Raw genomic sequence first — 24,413 nt, 5'->3', positions numbered from 1 at the left:
ACACGTACGTTGCCTTCTTGCGACTCCGTCTCTGCAACTGCGTATTTAATGTACCGGAGAGAAGTCTAACAACAATGCTCTGTTTTCCAGACACTTGAGATCCCTTGGACAGCAAATAGTCACTGAAGATCAGAGCTGCGTGGGGTGGAATCTGTAATTAAATTTGTCAGACCAAAACGAAATAATACATGTTTCTTCCTCGTCCAAGATGGCTTCTCCTAGCCAGTACTTTAGTCCCTTTTCTCTGTTGACAATAGAACCGTCTGACCTCTGACCCTTTCTCCGCTGAAGACAGCGTGTGCGATCTACAGTGGTTCGTGCTTCAGGATGGCGGCTCCAACAGGACTGGGTTTCCACGAGATGGGACTGGAGGATCGACTGCTTAAGGTGCGGGCGGAATGTTAGTGGAGAGAAATTGTAGCGTCGTCGCTCCACTTGAATCCTGTCGTGCGGGGCACCCGAATTGAAGTTGTCTCTGGGGCCACCCCTTCTGATCTTGCCATGGGAGTTCTCCCCCTCTTGTCCCTGCGGTGCGTGCTAGTGACTTGCCAATGACTGTGCCCCCTTGGTTCACGATCGACACTAGACTGTCACTTGATTGCCCCTTATAAAATTCCGGCCAGCCCCCACATCAGACCTCTGACTTTTTATGAATGTGTAGTGAATGAAGGCACTGCATAATGTGCACATTGCACAGGGAATAAGCACTTACTCCCCTACCACGCTCCTTTTATCTCTTCTTCTATGCCCTTTCAATGTTTTTTTGCAACAAATGTAACTTTTAACTGATGTAACATTGTGGAACCTCATGTAAAACACTCTGATACCTCTGGATCTAGCCAGCGCTATATAAAACTCATCAAATAAATAAATCAACATTGTGGATCTCATGTAAAGCGCTCTGATACCTCTGGGTCTAACCAGCGCTATATAAAACTCATCAAATAAATAAATATGAAGCTTCCCAGACCCTGCCACTGAACCCCCCTCCTAGTGTTCCCTTAAAGCATCCTCTCAGACTGTCACATTATGTATTTGTTCATTCAGTCGTGGTTTTGTATAAGCAGGACTCTAGGGTATTTAGAGTACCTTACAAAAGTAGCTAATTTTATAAGAATACGGTATTCCACTACCGTTAGGAGCAATTACTTCAAATATCTTTCAAAGCGAAGAACTTTTCAGTTCAGTTTTCAAGATAGGCAATGAGGTAGTGGTATGTAAGCCTGGAGGTAAAGCGTTTCAGACTCCAGTAGCTCTCCCCAAAAAGGACTGAACAACAGTGCGTTTCTTCTTAAATATAAGGGGCTCTAGAAGTAGGGGTTCAGCACTACGTGACAATATGATCCTGCCAGATTTCTGTAGCTTGGCTGTTGGGTATCGTGGAGTGGACGTGTGTGAGCATTTTGGGTGAAGTAGGCCATTCTGTATATAGCCCTAGCTTCAGATTTAAGCCATCAGTGTTAGAAGTCCAAGTGAGATGTGGGTATACAATTTGATAAGTCAAAATGTTTCTATGTACTCCTTATCTTTGCAACTGGCGTTCAGGTCGAATTGTGAAAAAGCGATCTTGCTATGACTAATCAATATATTTCACTTTATTGTCTAAGAATTGAGCAGGTTATTCCGATTTCGCAGTGGAGTTACCAAATCAAATGGGTGGGGGTTGTTAGCAGTTTAGATTATTTAGGGACGTTTGTTTGGGGTGTTTAATGGCTTTGTTGATAAGCAGTCCGAAACGGATCACCTTTGCATTGCTGACATATTATTTGTAAAGTGATCTTACTACCCTGAGGGCAATGATGTTCATGGTGGAAGGTGACTGTCTTAATTTCTAATCCAACAATTTCAGGTATTTCTTTTTCTCAAAAAATCCTTACTGAACCGGAGAGCCTAAGGTCTTTTTGTGTTTTTTTGCTCTTGGATGGCGCTAGATCTTCAAGCAGTTCTGAGAGACAGTCAAATTAGTAGGAGATCAAGTTGTTAATGTCGGCATTAGGACTGATATGAGGGAGTGGATTCTGTACTCTTGAGGCCAAATTGTTGAGATCACGACTTTTGGTGTCTTAAAACCACGTTTATTCCTTTTTGAGTTGGCCCCAGTTACAGAGTGTGAGAGGAGCAGTAAGAAAGAGCTTAGATGGTCTTCTCCGGTGAGCAGCCTTTTCTTAGATATAATTAGATTCAGAGTGTAGACTTTGGTTTTGGGAGGTCTAAGGCTCTGTTGGTCTAAATCATTTTGAGAGAGCACGGAGGAAAAGAGATAGACTGCTGTATCACCTGAGTTGCCCCAGAAAAGATCGAAATGACCAAGAAAGATATCATCATAACAAATTGCTTAGTTAATCATGAGCTTCATGCTTTTCTCAATACATGTTTTATTGTCAACAGAAGGGTGACAGATAACGGTTAGTCTATAATAAGGTAATTTGCTCTTAGTTGAGCTCTGGAATGAGGAAAACTAGTTATTGGGTATCTGTTTACTTTGAAAATCTTTCCTGTAAATTACTGCAACTCCTCCTCCAATCCTCACTTCGCAGTCTCAACCAATCATGGGGTAATTCCAAGGAAATAGAAGGTTCACAACATTGTGACGAGTTGCTGAATCAGGTCTCCTAAGGCTAGTAAATCAATATTGCGATTGGTAATAGTGCCAGCAATATCCAACTTGTGCTTCACTGCTGCTTTACAGTTATATTAGATTCAGCTCAGAGCTGAACGTATAGTTTTGGTGCTCAGACTCCAGATTTTCCATTGAGATAGGAATAATGTTCCTGTTTATCACTGCTTTTGCCGAGTAAGTGTAACATTTAGCTGTGTGGGGCAAAATAATTGGTATTATGCTTAAGGAAATTATATTCATGGTGGTCGAGTTGGAGGAGTGTGTGACATGGACGTCCAGCAGAGCAGGCCACAAATGTCCTAGTTTGAGAAATGGGGGTAGTGCCTTGGATGTGGTTCATGGCAACTCTTCAGTATTGTGCACCAGGTATATTCCTTCCATATGTTTGGGAATAGAAATTTCTAACTAGCATTGGCATATCCAATAGTTCTCGCCTTTGGGACCTTATAAGTGTTTAGCCATGCAACAGTTGATGTTGTTGCACCAAGAATATTGTGCTGCATAACTAAATACTTTTAAGGTCCCAAAAGCGAGACCTATTGGCTATGCCAATGCTTGTTTGTTCTGTTTGTAGGTGGGTGTTTATGTCAGTGCACGGTTGAGAGCTCTGTAGTTGAGGCAAAAGGCACGGCGTGTTTTTCACAATGACCAGCTGTAGGTCACAATGCTCTGCAGACACATGCACATCCATTCTTTGGCCTTTCTGCAGAGCGCACATGACGATGGTCACACATACTAAGAAGTTAATTGTGGGAGATGAGGATTTGAGAAAAATATTTGAAGAAACCGGATGCAAATGTCTCTCATTTTGTTAGACAATAGAAGAAAGGCATGTGAAGGGGAAATGGGAGTGCCTGAGACCACTACTCATTTCAGAGTCCACTGTAATGTTTATTCGCAATCTCATGCTTTCAGAATTGAGCCATTTCATTACTAATTATTAAGTCTAAATGCTATAACAGAAAACTCAGCGAGGCATTTATATACTGTCCAGGTGGCATGCTGTGTGAAGCACAGGATTTTAGTTTGCAAGTTTTAAGCCACACCCAAGGGTACATAGGCCACACCTCCTGGAAATGACTAGTTAATCTTCTTTGGCCACGCCCTTTTCAAGAACCCCCTGTTTTCATGCCACTTAAAGCACTGCCAGCGAGCACACCAGCCAGGACAGGTCATCTGTGTGATAAAAGCCAACAGTACTGTGTCCCGCAGTTCAAAAAAATCTGTAAACTATGCAGTCTGGAGGGTTGAAATATCAAATAACGGAGGTTTTGACCTTCTTTAAAGACAGTCTCTAAGACCTACACTTTCAAACCTGTGCTGAATTATAAAAACCGGTTCCATTCGTGAACCCGGAAGTGTGCCTTGGTGGCCGCCATGTTGATTAGAAACACAAACCCTGCCGCAATCCATACTGCTGCAGATAAGGTACTGCGAGCGGGAAATGGTTTATTTGCCTAAGAGCACGCATGGCGCACAGCCTGCAGCCGGGGAGGCTCTGGGCTTTTCAATGACCTTCGTTTGAAAGGTGTAAATCAACCCCCATTTATTGCCTGTGGCTCTCTGAGTACAGAAGAAGTTTTTTTAATAACGTTGATTGTATGTAACAAGTTGAGAACTATACAGTTGAAGTGCTCCAACCCTCCCCCACACACAAAACTTGGTGCACAAGTCTGTGTAGTTATACAATAGGGGTTTATACAGCGCAGAATCTCCAGGAAGGAGTTTCCTGTCTTTGTACAGAATGAGACTGGAATGTGCGGAGGAAAAAGTTCATTATTGCTGATTAGAGTCGGGTTATAGGAAATTCCGATATTTGATATGCAGCTCTGTTCGAAGAGTAATAGGGAAAGCAAGGCGCAGAGGCGCCCGCAGTCAAAGGAGCTTCCAGCCCAGCCATGACGGATGTATACCCAGCCAGCTGCAGAGGTTCACAATACTAGTCCTGTCCTGGGGAGTAGTTTACAACCTTGGATCCAAGAATCAATTGCCCGGAATGTAAAGCTCTTCTGCCACCATGTCGGGTCGTGAATAAGATCACTTAAGCCACCTCAGAATTTATCGCGGCACCCGCGCTTCACTTTTAATGTTAAAAGTAAACCGCGTGTGCCGCGATTATAGCAAAAGTAAAGAAATTGATTTTTTTCTATTTCTTTACTTTTGCTATAATCGCGGCACCCGCGCTTTACTTTTAATGTTAAAAGTAAAGCGCTGGTGCCGCGATTAATGCAAGCAGAGGTTACGAGAAGGGCGGGGGGAGTGACGAAAGTGACGAAAACAGAGGGGGAGAAGGGGGGGGGGGGAGTGCGAGCAAACAAGCATGAGTCACAGCAATCTGCATTGGAGAGGCTGAGCGAGGCGCGGGCGCTTGTGCGCGTAATCGCAAGCTGGTGGCCAACCATTTGCTAGCAGCACTTTTAAAACCTGCTTACAAAATGTCTCGTAGAGCAGCGTATGCGCTGACTAAGCAAGACCTAAAAAGTGCTAAACAAAGAGGTGAACTTAGACATTGAATGATCCATATGAGAGCTCTTTGACTTGAGGAGATCCATCTTATGCCGGAGGATGTTCAGAGCAGTGGGACTGAGCCTACTTGATGCCCATTGTATGTGTTTATTAGTGAGTCATGGCTGTTGTTGGATAGAGGTTCATCAGAGATGGATAACCCACAATGAAAGGATATGCAGATATTTCCACCGTTGAGCGGACAGACTCGTTCAGAGCTATCTCTGTTCATTTTAACGAGGTTTACCTGTCGTAACTTCTGTATTCACGTTAGAATTGTGAATTCATAGTTTTTTTTTTAAATGTATTTATTATTTTCCAAAAGAAATACAAAATTAAAGAAAGGTACACAAGTGCAGTATACAATGATGAGTCATAAGGTGTCATTCCAGTCACAAATATTATGCATAACATCATTCGAACATACTCCAGTTGCTTGGTCAAAAATAGGGGTAGAGGTCCACAGAAGGGCAACATTTCCATATCAACACTGAAGGCAACAGTATCACTCAATATACCCACCAACACACGTACAATATGTAGTTCCCCAGTTTCACGAGAATGGGGAGGCGGGGAAATCTCACAAAGTAAGCATTGTTCAAATGTACAATATCAGGGTGTACCCGCATCCCTCAACCGATACCCTCGGGACCACCGGATGTGTAGGAGTGGGTTGATTATTGGCAATGGTGTGTGCAATATATGCGTGGTATGGGCCCCAAATGTCAACAGGCCTGGATGTGGCGGGGACCATGTCGGAGTATTCGGTGCTGTTCAGATTGCAGTGTGCCATGCTCCGGAGCCAGGAGCTGTGCAACGGGGGACGTCGGTCGCACCATCTTAGTGCAACTTCCCGTTGGCTAGCAGAAAGCACAGTGCCGCCAGTCTGCGCACAGCCTTTGGAAAGTCAGCCACGTACCCCAGGAGAGCAATCTCCGGGATAGGGGCCAGGGTTAGATGCAGCATTACACTGAGTGTGTTGTGTATTTGGGACCAATATTCATGTAGCTTGGGGCAGGTCCATGAAAGGTGAGCGAAATCTGCAAATGGTCCAACGCATTTGGGACAGGCGTGAGATCGTGATGGATCAATCCTGTGTAGTCGCGCTGGTGTGAAGTACAGCCTACGCAAAAATTTAAAATGTAAAAGTTTGTGTTTGCTATTGATAGAGACGTTTTTGGTCGCCTTATAGCACCACTGCCATTGAGCATCCGAGATGGTGTACCCCAAGTCTGTCTCCCAAGCAGCACGCACTGCCTGGTCTCGAGAGGGGAGGAGGTCGCTGCATATCTGATATAATTTAGAGACTAAATGTGCGCCCGACGAGTGCTGTATGATAAAAGTGAGGGGCGTCATCTCCTCTGGAGGGAGGGGGTACGAGGAGAATGAGGCACGCAGCAGGGAGCGCAGTCTGGTTAGAACAAATGAGTCCATGAACGTCCTCTCCATAAAACGGAGATCTTCTGTCAGTGAGAATGCATGGCCGTCCGGGAATAAGTCCCCGACAGAAGTCATGTGGAACTTAGTCAACGTTTGTCGCACCACAGTCTCCCCAGTTATCGGGAGCCAGGTGGCGTTGGGTAACGGAAGGGCCGGGGAATACAGCTGGGGCAGTCCGACAAGTCGGCCCAGCCTACCCCATGCCCAGCATGTGGCTGAAACTGTTTGGATATCTCTCGGATCTCTGGGAAAGCCCGACGGGAGAGTGGTGGAGAATGTTCCCGGCAACACCAAATCGGCCTCCGGTTTCAGGTACGGGATCCTGGCATCAGGATGAAACCATGGGTAAGCATAGGAGCATTGTGCCACCAGAAAATAAAGATCAAAATCAGGAACGCCTAGCCCACCCCGCTCATATGGGAGCGTGAGCACATGCCAAGCCACACGTGGGGTCTTGTTGCCCCACACCAGTTTCAGGAGTAAAGAATGGAGCTGCGTGAAGAAAACTTTGGTGAGGGGGATAGGTATATTATTGAACAGGTATAGAAACCTTGGTAGAACAATCATTTTGATGATAGCGACACGGCCGGCCATGGACAATGGCAGTCTATTCCACCATTATATCTGTTCCTCAAGGGTCGTCAGTGCAGTTCCGTAATTTAGTCTGATAATGGACACTGTTTCCAAATGTATATGGATGCCTAAGTACCTCACAGAATCCTGACACCACGCGAGGGGGAGGGAGTTGGGCCATTCAACCGTACTGGGCGTAAGCGGGAATATGACCGACTTGTGCCAGTTAATACGAATGCCAGAGTATTTGCCAAAGCGGGTGATTTCCAAGAGCAATGGCTCTAGGTTGACTTGGGGCTGCCTAACATAGAGGATGGTGTCATCCGCGTAAAGCGAAATTAAAAGTGGGCCAGTGCGAAATTGGAGGCCACGGTGTAAATGCCTTTCCTGGAAATGGCGGACCAATGGGTCCATTGCCAGTATATATAACAGTGTTGACAGGGGGCAGCCCTGTCTCGTACCACGTGCCAGTCGGAACTGGGCAGTGAGTGCACCATTTATGCGCAGCCTGGCAACGGGCAAAGTGTACAGCAATTCCACTGTGTTGACCAAGCATTCCGGAAGTCCCATGCGGCGCATCACAGACATGAGGAAGGGCCACTCCAAAGAATCAAACGCCTTTTCGGCATCTAACAGTATTGCTGCTGCCTGAGTATCAGGGTCTACCAGGTGGATAACCGAGAAGAGGGTGCGGAGGTTAAGGGATGTGGAGCGGTGTGGGATAAATCCCGATTGGGCCGGAGAGACTATGGATTCCATCAGGAGCGAGAGGCGTATGGCAAGGACTTTCGCTAAGATCTTGTAATCAAGATTCAATAGGGACAGAGGGCGGTAGGATTCACAAAGTGTAGCATCCTTGCCCGTTTTATGTAGTAGCACGATGACCACCTCTCTTAGGGTGGGGGCAGACAACCAGATTCAAGGGCTTCAGCGTACATTTCAACCAGATGGGGAACTAGCAGATCCTTGTAAGCCTTGTAGAAGTCAGCTGAAAACCCATCCAGTCCCGGGGCCGAAGAACTCCTCATGGAGTCAATGGTGAATTCATAGGTTTGATTTGGATCAATTCTTCAATCAGATATGAGGGGGCAGTTATTGGGTACAACTACTCCTTTCTGTTGGCAATCAGTTTGTATTCCAGCTATAACTGCTGGGACTGTTCCCATTACCTAGGAAGCGATTCCTAGTTGAGGAGTGCACAGAGGCATCGTCACAAGTGGGAGGTAGGAAGAATGAACACAAGCAGGGGAGGTAAGATAGCAGATGGAGTCAGAAGTGACAGGGGTAAGTGAGCAGATGAGGGAGGGAGTCCGATTGGGAGGAGATAAAAGCACCAGTGGGTGGAAGGCTGACGTTTAGGTGCTGGTGATGTCATCAGTTTGAAAGGCTGAGACAGGTGAGATGGAAGTAAAGAGGTAAGGAGCTTAATCGGGGAAGGAACATGCAGGGAGTGGGATAAAGCTGTGGGATGTATCAGAGAGGAGGGAGGGTGACATTACTAATTGAGAGAGAGAGATGTACATTAGAAGATGAGTGCAGCATCAGGTTTTCTGGAAGTATTTAGTGTTTTGTGGAGTTGGATAAGTTGTAGAATGAAGATAGCGCTCCATGGGTATTTCGGTATTGTGGGAGGTATGGGGCAAACGAGGGTTAAAAAAACAAGCATTTGCAATGCATAAGGTCTCGCATTAGGAAAGTTTGAGCTATTGGTATTGTAAATGACACATTTTTTATATATGTGTTGGTTTTGAAAATAGCAAAAATAATAGCTTTGTCATTTACAATGCCAATAGTTATAACTTGTGACACCTATAGCATTTGTAATGCAATATGAGTTGTATTTACGTGACTTAGATGTATTGATATTACAAATAACAATAGCTTTGAATTTTTTAAATAATTAATACTTAAATAAAAGTTATTGTAATTTATAATGGCAATAGCTTAAACTTTTGTAAATAACTTTTGTGAAGAATATGTTCAGTGTATTTTATTGTGACGAAAATTCAAGAACAGAAGTGAAATACTAACCTCTTTTTGTGACATTTGTTATAAAGCTTGAAACATTGAGAGATCATATTTGACCCAGTTGTTGTTGAATGGTTGCACAGATTGATGCTATAGTGGCGCTGAGTGATGTTGTGGTGGCGACTAATGATGCTGTGGCATTCAATGATCCTGTGGTAGCGCATAGTGATGTTGTTGTGCCCCTTAGTGATGCTGTGGTGGTGCTGAGTGATGCTGTGGTGATGCGATAGATAGAGTGAGTGGGATAGATAGATAGAGTGAGGGCGATAGATAGCTAGACAGATAGAGTGATGGCGATCAGTATCTAAATAAATAGATAGAATGAGGGCGATAGATAGGTAGATAGAATGAGGGCGATAGATAGGTAGATAGAGTGAGGGCGATAGATAGGTAGATAGAGTGAGGGCGATAGGTAGATAGAGTGAGGGCGGTAGATAGAGTGAGGGCGGTAGATAGAGTGAGGGCGGTAGATAGAGTGAGGGCGGTAGATAGAGTGAGGGCGATAGATAGATAGAGTGAGGGCGATAGATAGATAGAGTGAGGGCGATAGATAGATAGAGTGAGGGCGATAGATAGATAGAGTGAGGGCGATAGATAGAGTGAGGGTGTTAGATATATCGATAGATAGATAGAGGGCGATAGAGTGAGGGCGATAGGTAGATAGAGTGAGGGCGATAGGTAGATAGAGTGAGGGCGGTAGATAGATAGAGTGAGGGCGATAGATAGAGTGAGGGTGTTAGATATATCGATAGATAGATAGAGGGTGTTAGATATATCGATAGATAGAGGGTGTTAGATAGAGTGAGGCCGATAGATAGAGTGAGGGCGATAGATCGATAGAGTTAGGGCGATAGATCGATAGAGTTAGGGCGATAGATCGATAGAGTTAGGGCGATAGATCGATAGAGTTAGGGCGATAGATCGATAGAGTGAGGGCGATAGATCGATAGAGTGAGGGCGATAGATCGATAGAGTTAGGGCGATAGATCGATAGAGTGAGGGCGATAGATCGATAGAGTGAGGGCGATAGATAGAGTGAGGGCGATAGATAGATAGAGTGAGGGCGATAGATAGATAGAGTGAGGGCGATAGATAGATAGAGTGAGGGCGATCAGTATCTAAATAAATAGATAGAATGAGGGCGATAGATAGGTAGATAGAATGAGGGCGATAGATAGAGTGAGGGTGTTAGATAGATCGATAGATAGATAGAGGCCGATAGATAGAGTGAGGCCGATAGATAGAGTGAGGCCGATAGATAGAGTGAGGCCGATAGATAGAGTGAGGCCGATAGATAGAGTGAGGCCGATAGATAGAGTGAGGCCGATAGATAGAGTGAGGCCGATAGATAGAGTGAGGCCGATAGATAGATAGAGTGAGGCCGATAGATAGATAGAGTGAGGCCGATAGATAGATAGAGTGAGGCCGATAGATAGATAGAGTGAGGCCGATAGATAGATAGAGTGAGGCCGATAGATAGAGTGAGGCCGATAGATAGATAGAGTGAGGCCGATAGATAGATAGAGTGAGGCCGATAGATAGATAGAGTGAGGCCGATAGATAGATAGAGTGAGGCCGATAGATAGAGTGAGGCCGATAGATAGAGTTAGGGCGATAGATAGAGTGAGGGCGATAGATAGAGTGAGGGCGATAGATAGAGTGAGGGCGATAGATAGAGTGAGGGCGATAGATAGATAGATAGTTAGGTGTGGTTGTGTGTGCGTGGTGTGTGTTATGCTTTGTTTTGCTATGTTTTGTTATGCTATGCTATGTTTTGTTGTGTTTGGTATGCTATGCTATGTTTTGCTAGGCTATGATATGTTTTGTTATGCTATGTTTTGTTGTGTTTTGTTAAGCTATGCTATGCTTGGTTAGGCTATGCTATGCTTGGTTAGGCTATGCTATGCTTGGTTAGGCTATGCTATGCTTGGTTAGGCTATGCTATGCTTGGTTAGGCTATGCTCTATGCTTGGTTAGGCTATGCTCTATGCTTGGTTAGGCTATGCTCTATGCTTGGTTAGGCTATGCTCTATGCTTGGTTAGGCTATGCTCTATGCTTGGTTAGGCTATGCTCTATGCTTGGTTAGGCTATGCTCTATGCTCGGTTAGGCTATGCTCTATGCTCGGTTAGGCTATGCTCTATGCTCGGTTAGGCTATGCTCTATGCTCGGTTAGGCTATGCTCTATGCTCGGTTAGGCTATGCGCTATGCTTGGTTAGGTTAGGTTATGCGCTATGCTTGGTTAGGTTAGGTTATGCGCTATGCTTGGTTAGGTTAGGTTGTGCGCTATGCTTGGTTAGGTTAGGTTGTGCGCTATGCTTGGTTAGGTTAGGTTGTGCGCTATGCTTGGTTAGGTTAGGTTGTGCGCTATGCTTGGTTAGGTTAGGTTGTGCGCTATGCTTGGTTAGGTTAGGTTATGCGCTATGTTATGCGCTATGTCATGCGCAATGCGCTATGTTATGCGCTATGTTATGCGCTATTTCATGCGCTATGCGCTGTGTTGCGCTATGCTATGCGCTATGCTATGCGCTATGTTATGCGCTATGTTATGCGCTATGCGCTATGTTATGCGCTATGTTATGCGCTATGTTATGCGCTGTGCGCTATGTTATGCGCTATGTTATGCGCTATGTTATGCGCTATGCGTTGTTATGCGCTATGCGCTATGTTATGCGCTATGTTATGCGCTATGTTATGTGCTATGCGCTATGTTGCGCTATGTTATGCGCTATGTCATGCGCTATGCGCTATGTTGCGCTATGTTATGCGCTATGTCATGCGCTATGCGCTATGTTGCGCTATGTTATGCGCTATGCTATGCGCTATGTTATGCGCTATGCTATGCGCTATGTTATGCGCTATGTTATGCGCTATGTTATGCGCTATGTTATGCGCTATGTTATGCGCTATGCGCTATGTTATGCGCTATGTTATGCGCTATGTCATGCGCTATGTCATGCGCTATGCTATGCGCTATGCTATGCGCTATGCGTTATGTTATGCGCTATGTTATGCGATATGCGCTATGTTATGCGCTATACGCTATGTTATGCGATATGCGCTATGTTATGCGCTATGTTATGCGCTATGTTATGCGCTATGTTATGCGCTATGTTATGCGCTATGCTATGCGCTATGCTATGCGCTATGCTATGCGCTATGCTATGCGCTATGCTATGCGCTAAGTTATGCGCTAAGTTATGCGCTATGTTATGCGCTATGTTATGCGCTATGCGCTATGTTATGCGCTATACGCTATGTTATGCGCTATACGCTATGTTATGCGCTATGTTATGCGCTATGCTATGCGCTGTTATGCTATGCGCTATGTTATGCGCTATGTTATGCGCTATGCTATGCGCTGTTATGCTATGCGCTATGTTATGCGCTATGTTATGCGCTATGCTATGCGCCAAGTTATGCGCTATGCTATGCGCTATACGCTATGCTATGCGCTATACGCTATGCTATGCGCTATGTTATGCGCTATACGCTATGTTATGCGATATGCGCTATGTTATGCGCTATGTTATGCGCTATGTTATGCGCTATGCTATGCGCTATGCTATGCGCTATGTTATGCGCTATGTTATGCGCTATGTTATGCGCTATGTTATGCGCTATGCGCTATGTTATGCGCTATGTTATGCGCTATGTTATGCGCTATGTTATGCGCTATGTTATGCGCTATGTTATGCGCTATGTTATGCGCTATGTTATGCGCTATGTTATGCGCTATGTTATGCGCTATGTTATGCGCTATACGCTATGCTATGCGCTATACGCTATGCTATGCGCTATGTTATGCGCTATGCGCTATGTTATGCGCTATGTTATGCGCTATGTTATGCGCTATGTTATGCGCTATGTTATGCGCTATGTTATGCGCTATGTTATGCGCTATGTTATGCGCTATGTTATGCGCTATGCGCTATGCGCTATGCTATGCGCCAAGTTATGCGCTATGCTATGCGCTATGTTATGCGATATGCGCTATGTTATGCGCTATACGCTATGTTATGCGATATGCGCTATGTTATGCGCTATGTTATGCGCTGTGCGCTATGTTATGCGCTATGTTATGCGCTATGTTATGCGCTATGCTATGCGCTATGTTATGCGATATGCGCTATGTTATGCGCTATACGCTATGTTATGCGATATGCGCTATGTTATGCGCTATGCTATGCGCTATGCTATGTGCTATGTTATGCGCTATGTTATGCGCTATGCTATGCGCTATGCTATGCGCTATGCTATGCGCTATGCTATGCGCTATGCTATGCGCTATGTTTTGCGCTATGTTTTGCGCTATGTTATGCGCTATGTTATGCGCTATGTGCTATGTTATGCGCTATGCTATGCGCTATGCTATGCGCTATGTTATGCGCTATGTTATGCGCTATACGCTATGTTATGCGATATGTGCTATGTTATGCGATATGTGCTATGCTATGCGCTATGCGCTATGTTATGCGCTATGTTATGCGCTATGCGCTATGTTATGTGCTATGCTATGCACTATGTTATGCGCTATGCTATGTGCTATGCGCTATGCTTTGTGCTATGCGCTATGTTATGCGCTATGTTATGCGCTATGCGCTATGTTATGCGCTATGCGCTATGTTATGCGCTATGTTATGCGCTATGTTATGCGCTATGTTATGCGCTATGTTATGCGCTATGTTATGCGCTATGTTATGCGCTATGTTATGCGCTATGTTATGCGCCATGCTATGTGCTATGCGCTATGCTATGTGCTATGCGCTATGCTTTGTGCTATGCGCTATGTTATGCGCTATGTTATACGCTATGCGCTATGTTATGCGCTATGTTATGCGCTATGTTATGCGCTATGTTATGCGCTATGCGCTATGCTATGCGCTATGCGCTATGCTATGCGCTATGTTATGCGCTATGTTATGCGCTATGTTATGCGCTATGCTATGCGCTATGCGCTATGTTATGCGCTATGTTATGCGCTATGCGCTATGTTATGCGCTATGCTATGCGCTATGCGCTATGTTATGCGCTATGCTATGCGCTATGTTATGCGATATGCCCTATGTTATGCGCTATGTTATGCACTATGTTATGCGCTATGTTATGCGCTATGTTATGCGCTATGTTATGCGCTATGTTATGCGCTATGTTATGCGCTATGTTATGCGCTATGCTATGCGCTATGTTATGCGCTATGCTATGCGATATGCCCTATGTTATGCGCTATGTTATGCTCTGTTATGCGCTATGTTATGCGCTATGTTATGCTCTGTTATGCGCTATGTTATGCGCTATGTTATGCGCTATGCGCTATGTTGTGCGCTATGTTGTGCGCTATGTTGTGCGCTATGTTGTGCGCTATGTTGTGCGCTATGTTATGCGCTATGTTATGCGCTATGTTATGCTGTGTTTTGCTATCCTATGCTTTGCTGTGTTTTGCTATCCTACGCTTTGCTGTGTTTTGCTATCCTACGCTTTGCTATGTTTTGCTATCCTACGCTTTGCTGTGTTTTGCTATCCTATGCTTTGTTGTATTTTGCTATCCTATGCTTTGCTGTGTTTTGCTATCCTATGCTTTGATGTGTTTTGCTATCCTATGCTTTGCTGTGTTATGCTTTGCTGTGTTTTGTTATGCTATGTTTTGCTATGCTATGTTTTGTTTTGCTATCCTATGCTTTGCTATGTTTTGTTATGTTCTGCTGTTTTGTTCTGCTGTTTTGTTGTGTTATGTTATGCTATTCTATGTTTTGCTATGCTATGCTATTCTATGTTTTGCTATGCTATGTTTTGTTTTAAGTTATGTTATGCTATGTTTTGCTATGCTATCCTATGCTTTGTTTTGCTATGTTTTGTTATGTTCTGCTGTTTTGTTATGCTATGTTTTGTTATGCTATGATTTGTTATGCTATGTTTTGTTATGCTATGTTTTGTTATGCTATGTTTTGTTATGCTATGCTATGTTTTGTTATGCTATGTTTTGTTATGCTATGTTTTGTTATGCTATGTTTTGTTATGCTATGTTTTGTTATGCTATGTTTTGTTATGCTATGCTATGTTTTGTTATGCTATGTTTTGTTATGCTATGATTTGTTATGCTATGTTTTGTTTTGCTATTCTATGTTATGCTATGGTTTGTTTTGTTATGCTATTCTATGTTTTGCTGTGTTATGCTATGTTTTGTTATGTTCTGCTGTTTTGTTGTGCTATGTTTTGTTATGCTATGATTTGTTATGCTATGTTTTGTTATGCTATGTTTTGTTATGCTAGGTTTTGTTATGCTAGGTTTTGTTATGCTAGGTTTTGTTATGCTATGTTTTGTTATGCTATGTTTTGTTATGCTATGTTTTGTTATGCTATGTTATGTTTTGTTATGCTATGTTTTGTTATGCTATGTTTTGTTATGCTATGATTTGTTATGCTATGTTTTGTTATGCTATGTTTTGTTATGCTATGTTTTGTTCTGCTATGATTTGTTCTGCTATGTTTTGTTCTGCTATGTTTTGTTCTGCTATGTTTTGTTGTGTTATGCTATGTTTTGTTGTTTTACTATGATATGCTATGTTTTTCTATGCTATGTTTTGTTTTGCTATCCTATGCTTTGTTTTGCTATGTTTTGTTATGTTCTGCTGTTTTGTTGTGTTATGTTATGCTATGCTATGTTTTGTTTTGTTTCACTATGCTATGTTTTGTTTTGCTATTCTTTGTTATGTTATGCTATGGTTTGTTTTGTTTTACTATGCTATGTTTTGTTTTGCTATTCTTTGTTATGTTATGCTATGGTTTGTTTTGTTATGCTATTCTATGTTTTGCTGTGTTACGCTATGTTTTGTTATGCTATGTTTTGTTATGCTATGTTTTGTTATGCTATGATTTGTTATGCTATGATTTGTTATGCTATGTTTTGTTCTGCTATGTTTTGTTGTGTTATGCTATGTTTTGTTGTTTTACTATGATATGCTTTGTTTTGCTATGCTATGGTGTTTTGTTGTGTTTTGTTATGCTATGCTTTGTGTTTTGCTATGCTATGTTTTGTTGTGTTTTGCTATCCTATGCTTTGTTTTGTTATGCTGTGCTTTTGCTATCCTATGCTTTTGTTTGTTATGCTATGCTATGCTGTGTTTCGTTATGCTATGCTATGTTATGCTATGCTGGTAAGGGTATGTGAGGGTGTGTGTGTGAGGGTGAGTGAGGGGGTGAGGGTATGTGAGGGTGAGGGGGTGTGAGGGTGAGGGGGTGTGAGGGTGAGAGGGTGAGGGGGTGTGAGGGTGAGAGGGTGAGGGGGTGTGAGGGTGAGGGGGTGTGAGGGTGAGGGGGTGTGAGGGTGAGGGGGTGTGAGGGTGTGTGAGGGTGTGTGAGGGTGAGTGAGGGTGTGTGAGGGTGTGTGAGGGTGAGTGAGGGTATGTGAGGGGTGTGAGGGTGAGAGTGTGTGAGGGTGAGTGTGTGAGGGTGAGAGTGTGTGAGGGTGAGAGGGTGTGAGGGTGTGAGGGTGAGGGGGGTGAGGGGGTTGAGGGGTGTGAGGGTGAGGGGGTTGAGGGGTGTGAGGGGGTGTGAGGCAGTGTGAGGGTGAGGGGGTGTGAGGGTGTGAGTGAGGGTGAGGGGGTGTGAAGGTGAGGGGGTGTGAGGGTGAGAGGGTGTGTGAGGGTGAGTGAGGGTGTGTGAGGGTATGTGAGGGTGTGTGAGGGTGAGGGGGTGTGAGGGTGAGGAGGTGTGTGAGGGGTCAGGGGGTGTGAGGGCGGGTGAGGGCATGAGGGTTAGTGAGGGTGAGTGTCTCCAATGCCTTATTTGAAAATGTTCAGTGCTGCAAATAGAGCATGCCGCCCTAATTATCACAGCATGAGGCCCCAAAGTGATAATTATCACAGCATGCAGAGAGCCGCCCCAGGCTGCTGGAGCACTCAACTGCACATTAATTATAGTTGAGTGCTCCAGCAGCCTGGGGCCCTGTTGACATGCTGTGATAAGTGGGTCTCATGCTGTGATAATTGTTGCAGCACCTGAGGAAGTGGAGACTCCTGCTGGGATAATTGGTCTTGTGGCTCAGGAAGTAGAGTTTCATGCTGGGATAATTGGTCTGGCGGCGCCTGACGTCCAACAAACGTGCACAAGCTGCTCAACCTTGAAGCGCGGTCACAGACCTGGGTCGGCTCGTGCCCAGGTCTGTATCGGGCTCGTTCACAGCTGTTACTCCCTTGACAGGGAGGAAGGTGACTATAGTCTCGCTGGCGGGAGCGCTTCGCGCTCCAACGCCAGCTCGACCTAAAAAAGGCTGCATCTTGCAAGAGAGTGAGGGGCAATTAACTACAACTGCGGGTGTGTGGGAGAGATTGAGAGTTTTATAAATTGCCCAAAGAGGGATTGCCAAATGGAATGCATGTTCTGATTCCACTTCAGACGGAATGAGGTGAGGGAGATCCCTCGGGTGTGTGACCAATAATTGTGTTGTCGAGTTGCTGAAAAGCAGCTTCTTTGGATTAGGTCTCTTAAACGCAGGATGTAGATTGCACGGGGAAATTGCTGGAGGATTAGAGAAAAAGCCAGGACTCCGAGCAGTGAAACTGAACTAGAAGTTTTGAGCGCCCCCCCCAGCTCGAATTTTATGCATTACCTTTTCCAAGATATCCAATTAAAAGAGATTGAGCTTTATTTAAAACTTGTTTTTCTTTCCTTAATTATTTCTTCTTTCATTCATTTCTTTTTTCTTTCATTTCTTTTTTTCATTCCTTCTGTCCTGTTCTTTCATTCCTTCTTTTCTTTTTTCTTCCTTTTCTTCTTCCTTGCTTTTCTCTTTAATCCATTCCTTCTTTTTTCTTACATTCTAGCCTTATTTCTTTCCCTTTCCTTCTTTTTTCATGCCTTCTCTTGCCTTCTTTCTCGATTTCTTTCTTCTTTCCTGCTTTCATTCCTTTTTTCACTTTTTTGCTTTCATCCCTTCTTTTTCTTTCTATCCTTCTTTCTAGTATTACTTCTTTTATTCCTTTCCTTTGTGCCTTCCTTTTCTTCTCGCTTCCTTTTTGCCTTCCTTTTTTTTCTGCTTTCATTCCTTTACTTTTTACTTTTTCCCCTTCTTTCTTTCTCAAAGACAAGAGGATGACAGCCAGTGACACAACAATTAGCTTTTTTTCTAGTCTGTTTTAGCCAATACCTTTTGATTTTTGCTAAAAGTATGTGTATGACTTAGTTAAAGCGATTTTCAGCCACGCTTCATCCATTTGTCTCTGGTTATGTCAGTAACAATTTTCTTCAACACACTCGAGCATGCATAAAGGGGCAACGTGTCCTCCCACTTCAGCCATTGGCTGACTTCATTTTGGGTTATGGCCTGCTGCTCTTTTACAAGTAACACATTCACACACAAAGTAGTTCCCATCAGTGCCAGGAAGTACTATGGTAATGTTTGCTTTTTTGAGACTGAATTTGTTTTCCTTTAATCAATTTGTTTTAGATTGACAAACACTCGGTAGCTTTTTGAACAAGGTTGTGCAATAGCCATGACAAAACAAAGCAATGATTGCCAAAAGGCTGGCAGACGGCCCAGAACCTGTTGGATTTGCCAATGCTTGAATTGTGTGTTAGCACTAAATGTTGGGTTGCAACCTCAGGTGTGGCTTGGGTTGTGCATATGCATTTTGCTTTTTGACATTAGACCTGCCCTAGGATGTTAACTGAAATGAATGGATCTGGTGATCAGGCATTTCTGTGAAGTTGTGAATGCCTAGATAATCTAGTTTATATGACCCACGACTGGGCTAATAATAACGCTTTGCTATCCATTGGCCATTCCTATAATTTTTACTTCATGCCTGATAAACCACCATTTTAACTACACACCATGTCGGAATATTCCTTTCACCTCCCACATCTAAACGTTAGCTTTAAATGTATTAGAATGATCCCATCTAAGTGGATATTTCGGGGATGATCTTTGGTTGACTAGTAGGGGCCAGAGTGCTTCTCAGAGGTGTAGGCTCAGATTTTCGTTGAATTAAACGGAGGTACGCCAGATGGAAAATGTAGGTAGCACTAAGTTCCACATCTTGGGCCGCGTTTGTGCCTGACTAGTCTTCACAAAAGGTGACTGTCTCCTAGGGAGTAGCAAGAAAACTAAAATTCCCCCCACTTTGAACCAAAGTTGTCATGGCATGTTCTCAAGCGAAGTGGCTGAACCCAACTCTCTTCAGAAGAGCTTCCTTGTTTCTTCGATTGAAGTATCTAGTTATTCATCCTTTTACCAGTTTATCCCCCCCGCTGATACCCACCATTTTACTTTTACATTCTGTCACCCATTGATTTAATTTTTTTGATTCACCAATCGTTCAGTCTCTGATGCTGTAAGGTGACCACACCTTCACATGCACGCATGGAATTTTAAAGGAAGCAGCAGAGCAATACTCTACCCTCCATTATATTTGTTTTTTGGAGGTGCTTTATATCCAGCGTGGTACGGACACACCATTCTTTACCTCCTGGACCCCAGAATAAAGTGTGTTCTCTCGGTAACAGTTTAGGTAATTTAAAATCACTTTTCACACTTTTTAAGGCCCACACACCCACATGCATAGCTGCCGCGTCTCTTAAAAAGATCTTCGAAAAAAAAGACCTCTCGCGGGGCCTATGGAGGACTGCAGTGCCACCCCCACGAGGAGCAACGCCCGATAATGAAGCCTGACACTCGCAAGTGTGTGTAAGGGCACTAATTCTTAAAGGAGAAATTCCCCTAGCTTCATCTGATCTCAACCTGGTCACTTTTTCGCCTTCTCGGCCTTGACTCGCAACCAAAGTTTGGCTGCGGACTCTACTCTTTTGAGAACTCTTACCCCTGGTGATTCATTAAAGATAGGGCACCTTTTTGTGTTGTTACTTCTGATGTCACTCAGCTACAAGTGTTACTAGGACGCTGCATTTGTAAGCTGGGGCATACATGTATCCATTACTCCGTTTTGTTTGCCTTTTTTTGTTGTTTTTTGAGTATTTGTTGTCACACAAAGTGCAGCAGACCAAAGAGCTTCTCACCTAGGGGCTGTCATCTTTGCCCATACCTATTAACATAGTTTTCATGCCGTCGGGTCCTCTCCTAGACCCTTGCTTGTTGCATCTCTGTTTTAAGGCACATTTGAATTATCAGTGTGTTTACCGCAAGTCCTATGTCTGCGGATAGAGTTATCATGTCTGCTGGTCGATACTCACCATGTGTCCTTCTACTGCGTGCAGTTCTTAACTATCTCTAAGAAGCAACACATCTGAACAGAGGTGAGGCCAGGAGTCCTTTCTTATCTGTATTTAGAAAGAAGCAGTGATGTTAACAGCAGTAAGAGAAGATACACAACTTAAAGCATTGGTAAAACCAATGCAGCTGAATGTAATGTCTTAATGCATTCAACTTTGGCACATCAGAAGAGAGCTTGTGGATAGCGAGCGAGTCGGAGCACATAGTCAAGGCTTTAGTTATAAAGTAGTTCCCTCCTGCATCTCTGTGCAAGCCCTTGACTGGAGGCAGATGGATAGACCTAAAAAGCCAATAGCATTAAGTGAAAGATGAGTGCCATTGGACTGTGAGAAAATGAGATTGTCAAGGTCTCAAGGCAATGTCTGAAAGAGGCTGGACGAAGAAAGCTTTTAATCGGGCTGACCCAAAGCTTACTGTTAGCAACAGGCCAGTCTGACAGCTGTGCTGTTGAAGCCCAGACCTAACAAGTTTGCCTCTGGGAATAGCAAAGAGTTGTTTTCAAATGTTTCCCTGTATCTGTTACAAAATATTCTGAAGTTTATTATACTCTTAATTTCTGTCATTTAAGATCCACAGCCCATATCTTATTTCAGGATTTAGAAAGGAAACGTTTGTGTGATCCAGCTGTGTGCCTGTCAGACAAGAAGATATTATGAATTGCTACTTGCAGGAGAGTCCCATTATATCCTAATAATAGAGATGACCATGTTAATTTCCTTTCTTGTCAAGACCTGTGAATTTACGGCCCATCACCTTTTAGGCTTTCAGCAGAATCCCTGATTCAACTAACAGGAATTTTAGGAATGTAAATCTCTGGTGACATCATGCTATATGTGAAATCGTGTTAGTGTGGAAACCTGATTAGCCCATTTTTAGGTCGCATTCTACCTAACTGGGGTAAAGATACACCCCACGACACAGCGCATCTCCTTGGAGAATTACTCCACCATCTTTTCCAATGCCCGAGTGGAACTATCCTTTTGGAAGAAATATATGCCATTGTGACTAGGGGGACTGACAGCAGTCAAGATGACTTTATTCCCTAGAATCCTCTGTCATGCAAACACAGCCTCCGGCACATGTCTTGGATAAATTGCAACAGCTCATAAATGATTTTATATGTGCAAGGAAGAAGGCCCGCATGGCACTAAAACAGGCACACCTGAGCTAAGCTGATGGGGGACTGGGTATTCCACACCTGGAGCAGTACTACCGGGCTGCCCCGCTTTCTTATATTGTGGAGTAGAACCGGGTAAGCTCTGAGAAGCACTGGTGCTTCAGCGACCAAGTGGTCGCAGTTGTACATATTTGGAAGGTGCCCTGGCTCCCCCAGAGTCATTGTTCACCTGGAGTTTATCTCTCACCCATGCCACAAAAGGGTGCGTGGGACAGGGTTCAAGAAACGCAATGTCTTTCTTCGCATATATCACCTCTAACCCCATTCATAGGTAATCCAGATTCCCCCCCGGCATCACAGGGCGCTATTTATCTCAAATGGCAGGAAGTGAACTGTAAGAGGAAAAGGGGATTTCTTTTTAAGCTAACGGGCTGATGAACTTTCCCCAACTCTGCTTTAACTATAACCTTCCTTTCAACACCTATTGGCACTATATTGCTGTCCATCTCTGATCCTGCAACCTCACAATTGTCCCTATGCTAACTGCTCACTTACACCATTTGAGAAATGGCTTATCGTACACCAGTCAGACAAACTCATTAGTTCTGATATTTATGCCTTCCTACCCACCCCCATAACGCACACCAAATCACCAGCACAGCATAGAAGGGAAGTAGAGTTAGAGCATAATTTAACACCTAAGGAAGGGCACGAAATAGTGCATAGGACTGAGCCTCAGCGTGTAGCACGGCGGGTAAAGAAATGTTCCTTACAATAGCCCATTATTGGTACTATACACCGGCTAGAACAGCTCAGTGGAAACCTGGTGGGAATTCCCATTGCTGAAGACAATGTGACCAAGGGGGCATCCTCACACATTTACTTTGGCATTGTCCTAAAATACAACACTTCTGGACAGAGGTCCGAGTTGATATTGATGAAATCCATGACACAGAATTTCATTGGTTCCCGTTGCGTTGACTTATCCCCTGAAATCGTAATGTGGGCAAGCCATCAGATGAACGCTGAGCGCTGCCAAGCAAGTGCTGTTATCCCGTGGGGGCAAAGATCCTGTCCAGATGAAAGTGGAGTGGCTCCACAAACAATGGGAACTCATGGGAATGGAAAAACTGATAGCTACTGTAACCTATACACTTCCACGGTTTGGACATGGGGATTTAGTAGTGTATTTCTAGCTGGGGAATTTAGAGAGCTGACTTGCCCTATCTATCTGCGCCTCACGCAACCGACCCACACTTACATCTTATGACCTCATTCATGTATAAGAAATCGTTTTATTGGGTATTTGTTAAGCCCTGTTGAATACATGTCTCCACTCTGGACGCCCCCCCCGCGCTGTAACCTCTTCAAGCTGTCTGTTTTAGTCTTTTATTTCATTGTACCCACCGGCCTATGGATGTAGGTGGGCTGTTGCTGTATTGTGCCCTGTTTAAAACAATAAACCGAATTAAACCTAAAACAAATCATTGCACTAAATGATGCAATTTCCAGACATTTTTGTCTGTGCACTGTATAGTTTTATTAGTAAAACTATTTCTGTGCAAATGTAATGATCATTTCAAATAAAAATGTTGTCTGTAATAGCAATGTGCTTCCACACCATGAATACGCCACTCCACTGTACTTTACACTACTCCACGCAACTGCACTCTTCAACTCCATTCAACGCCTCTCTACGCTAACTTGTACCTCTCTACGCCACTGCTCTCTACGCCACTGCTCTCTACGCCACTTTACTCTCTGCCACCCCACTCTCCTCTGCACTTATCTATTCTGGTCTACTCTGTGCCATTCGACTCTGCACTCTGTGCCACGCCACTCGACTCTGCACTCTCTGCCACCCCACTCTCCTCTGCACTTATCTATTCTGGTCTACTCTGTGCCATTCGACTCTAAACTCTGTGCCACTCCACTCGACTCTGCACTCTGTGCCACTCCACTCGGCTCTGCACTCTGTGCCACTCCACTCGGCTCTGCACTCTGTGCCCCTCCACTCTGCACTCTGTGCCCCTCCACTCTGCACTCTGTGCCCCTCCACTCTGCTCTGCACTCTGTGCCCCTCCACTCTGCACTCTGTGCCCCTCCACTCTGCTCTGCACTCTGTGCCCCTCCACTCTGCTCTGCACTCTGTGCCCCTCCACTCTGCTCTGCACTCTGTGCCCCTCCACTCTGCTCTGCACTCTGTGCCCCTCCACTCTGCTCTGCACTCTGTGCCCCTCCACTCTGCTCTGTGCCCCTCCACTCTGCTCTGTGCCCCTCCACTCTGCTCTGTGCCCCTCCACTCTGCTCTGTGCCCCTCCACTCTGCTCTGTGCCCCTCCACTCTGCTCTGTGCCCCTCCACTCTGCTCTGTGCCCCTCCACTCTGCTCTGTGCCCCTCCACTCTGCTCTGTGCCCCTCCACTCTGCTCTGTGCCCCTCCACTCGGCTCTGTGCCCCTCCACTCGACTCTGTGCCCCTCCACTCGGCTCTGTGCCCCTCCACTCGGCTCTGTGCCCCTCCACTCGGCTCTGTGCCCCTCCACTCGGCTCTGTGCCCCTCCACTCGGCTCTGTGCCCCTCCACTCGGCTCTGTGCCCCTCCACTCGACTCTGTGCCCCTCCACTCGACTCTGTGCCCCTCCACTCGACTCTGTGCCCCTCCACTCTGTGCCCCTCCACTCGACTCTGTGCCCCTCCACTCGACTCTGTGCCCCTCCACTCGACTCTGTGCCACTCCACTCGACTCTGTGCCACTCCACTCCACTCTGCACTCTGTGCCACTCCACTCTGTGCCACTCGACTCTGCACTCTGTGCCACTCGACTCTGCACTCTGTGCCACTCGACTCTGCACTCTGTGCCACTCGACTCTGCACTCTGTGCCACTCGACTCTGCACTCTGTGCC

General features: G+C 44.8%; 1 protein-coding gene across 1 annotated transcript in view; it reads left to right on the top strand.

Moving 5' to 3' along the window:
- The first annotated feature begins 288 nt into the window (after window positions 1-288).
- The window catches only part of DDX56 (DEAD-box helicase 56), a 109,531-nt gene continuing 85,406 nt past the window's right edge, over window positions 289-24,413 (top strand). The window contains exon 1 of the mRNA XM_078666760.1: window positions 289-387. Within this exon, the coding sequence (XP_078522886.1) occupies window positions 328-387 (60 nt within the window). The 5' untranslated portion in view covers window positions 289-327. The remainder of the gene's footprint in view (window positions 388-24,413) is intronic.

Source organism: Lissotriton helveticus, chromosome 11 (assembly GCF_964261635.1).
Source record: "Lissotriton helveticus chromosome 11, aLisHel1.1, whole genome shotgun sequence".
NCBI classification, from domain to species: domain Eukaryota; kingdom Metazoa; phylum Chordata; class Amphibia; order Caudata; family Salamandridae; genus Lissotriton; species Lissotriton helveticus.
Note: the sequence above shows the minus strand (reverse complement) of the source record. Positions and strands in the feature narration are given on the sequence as shown.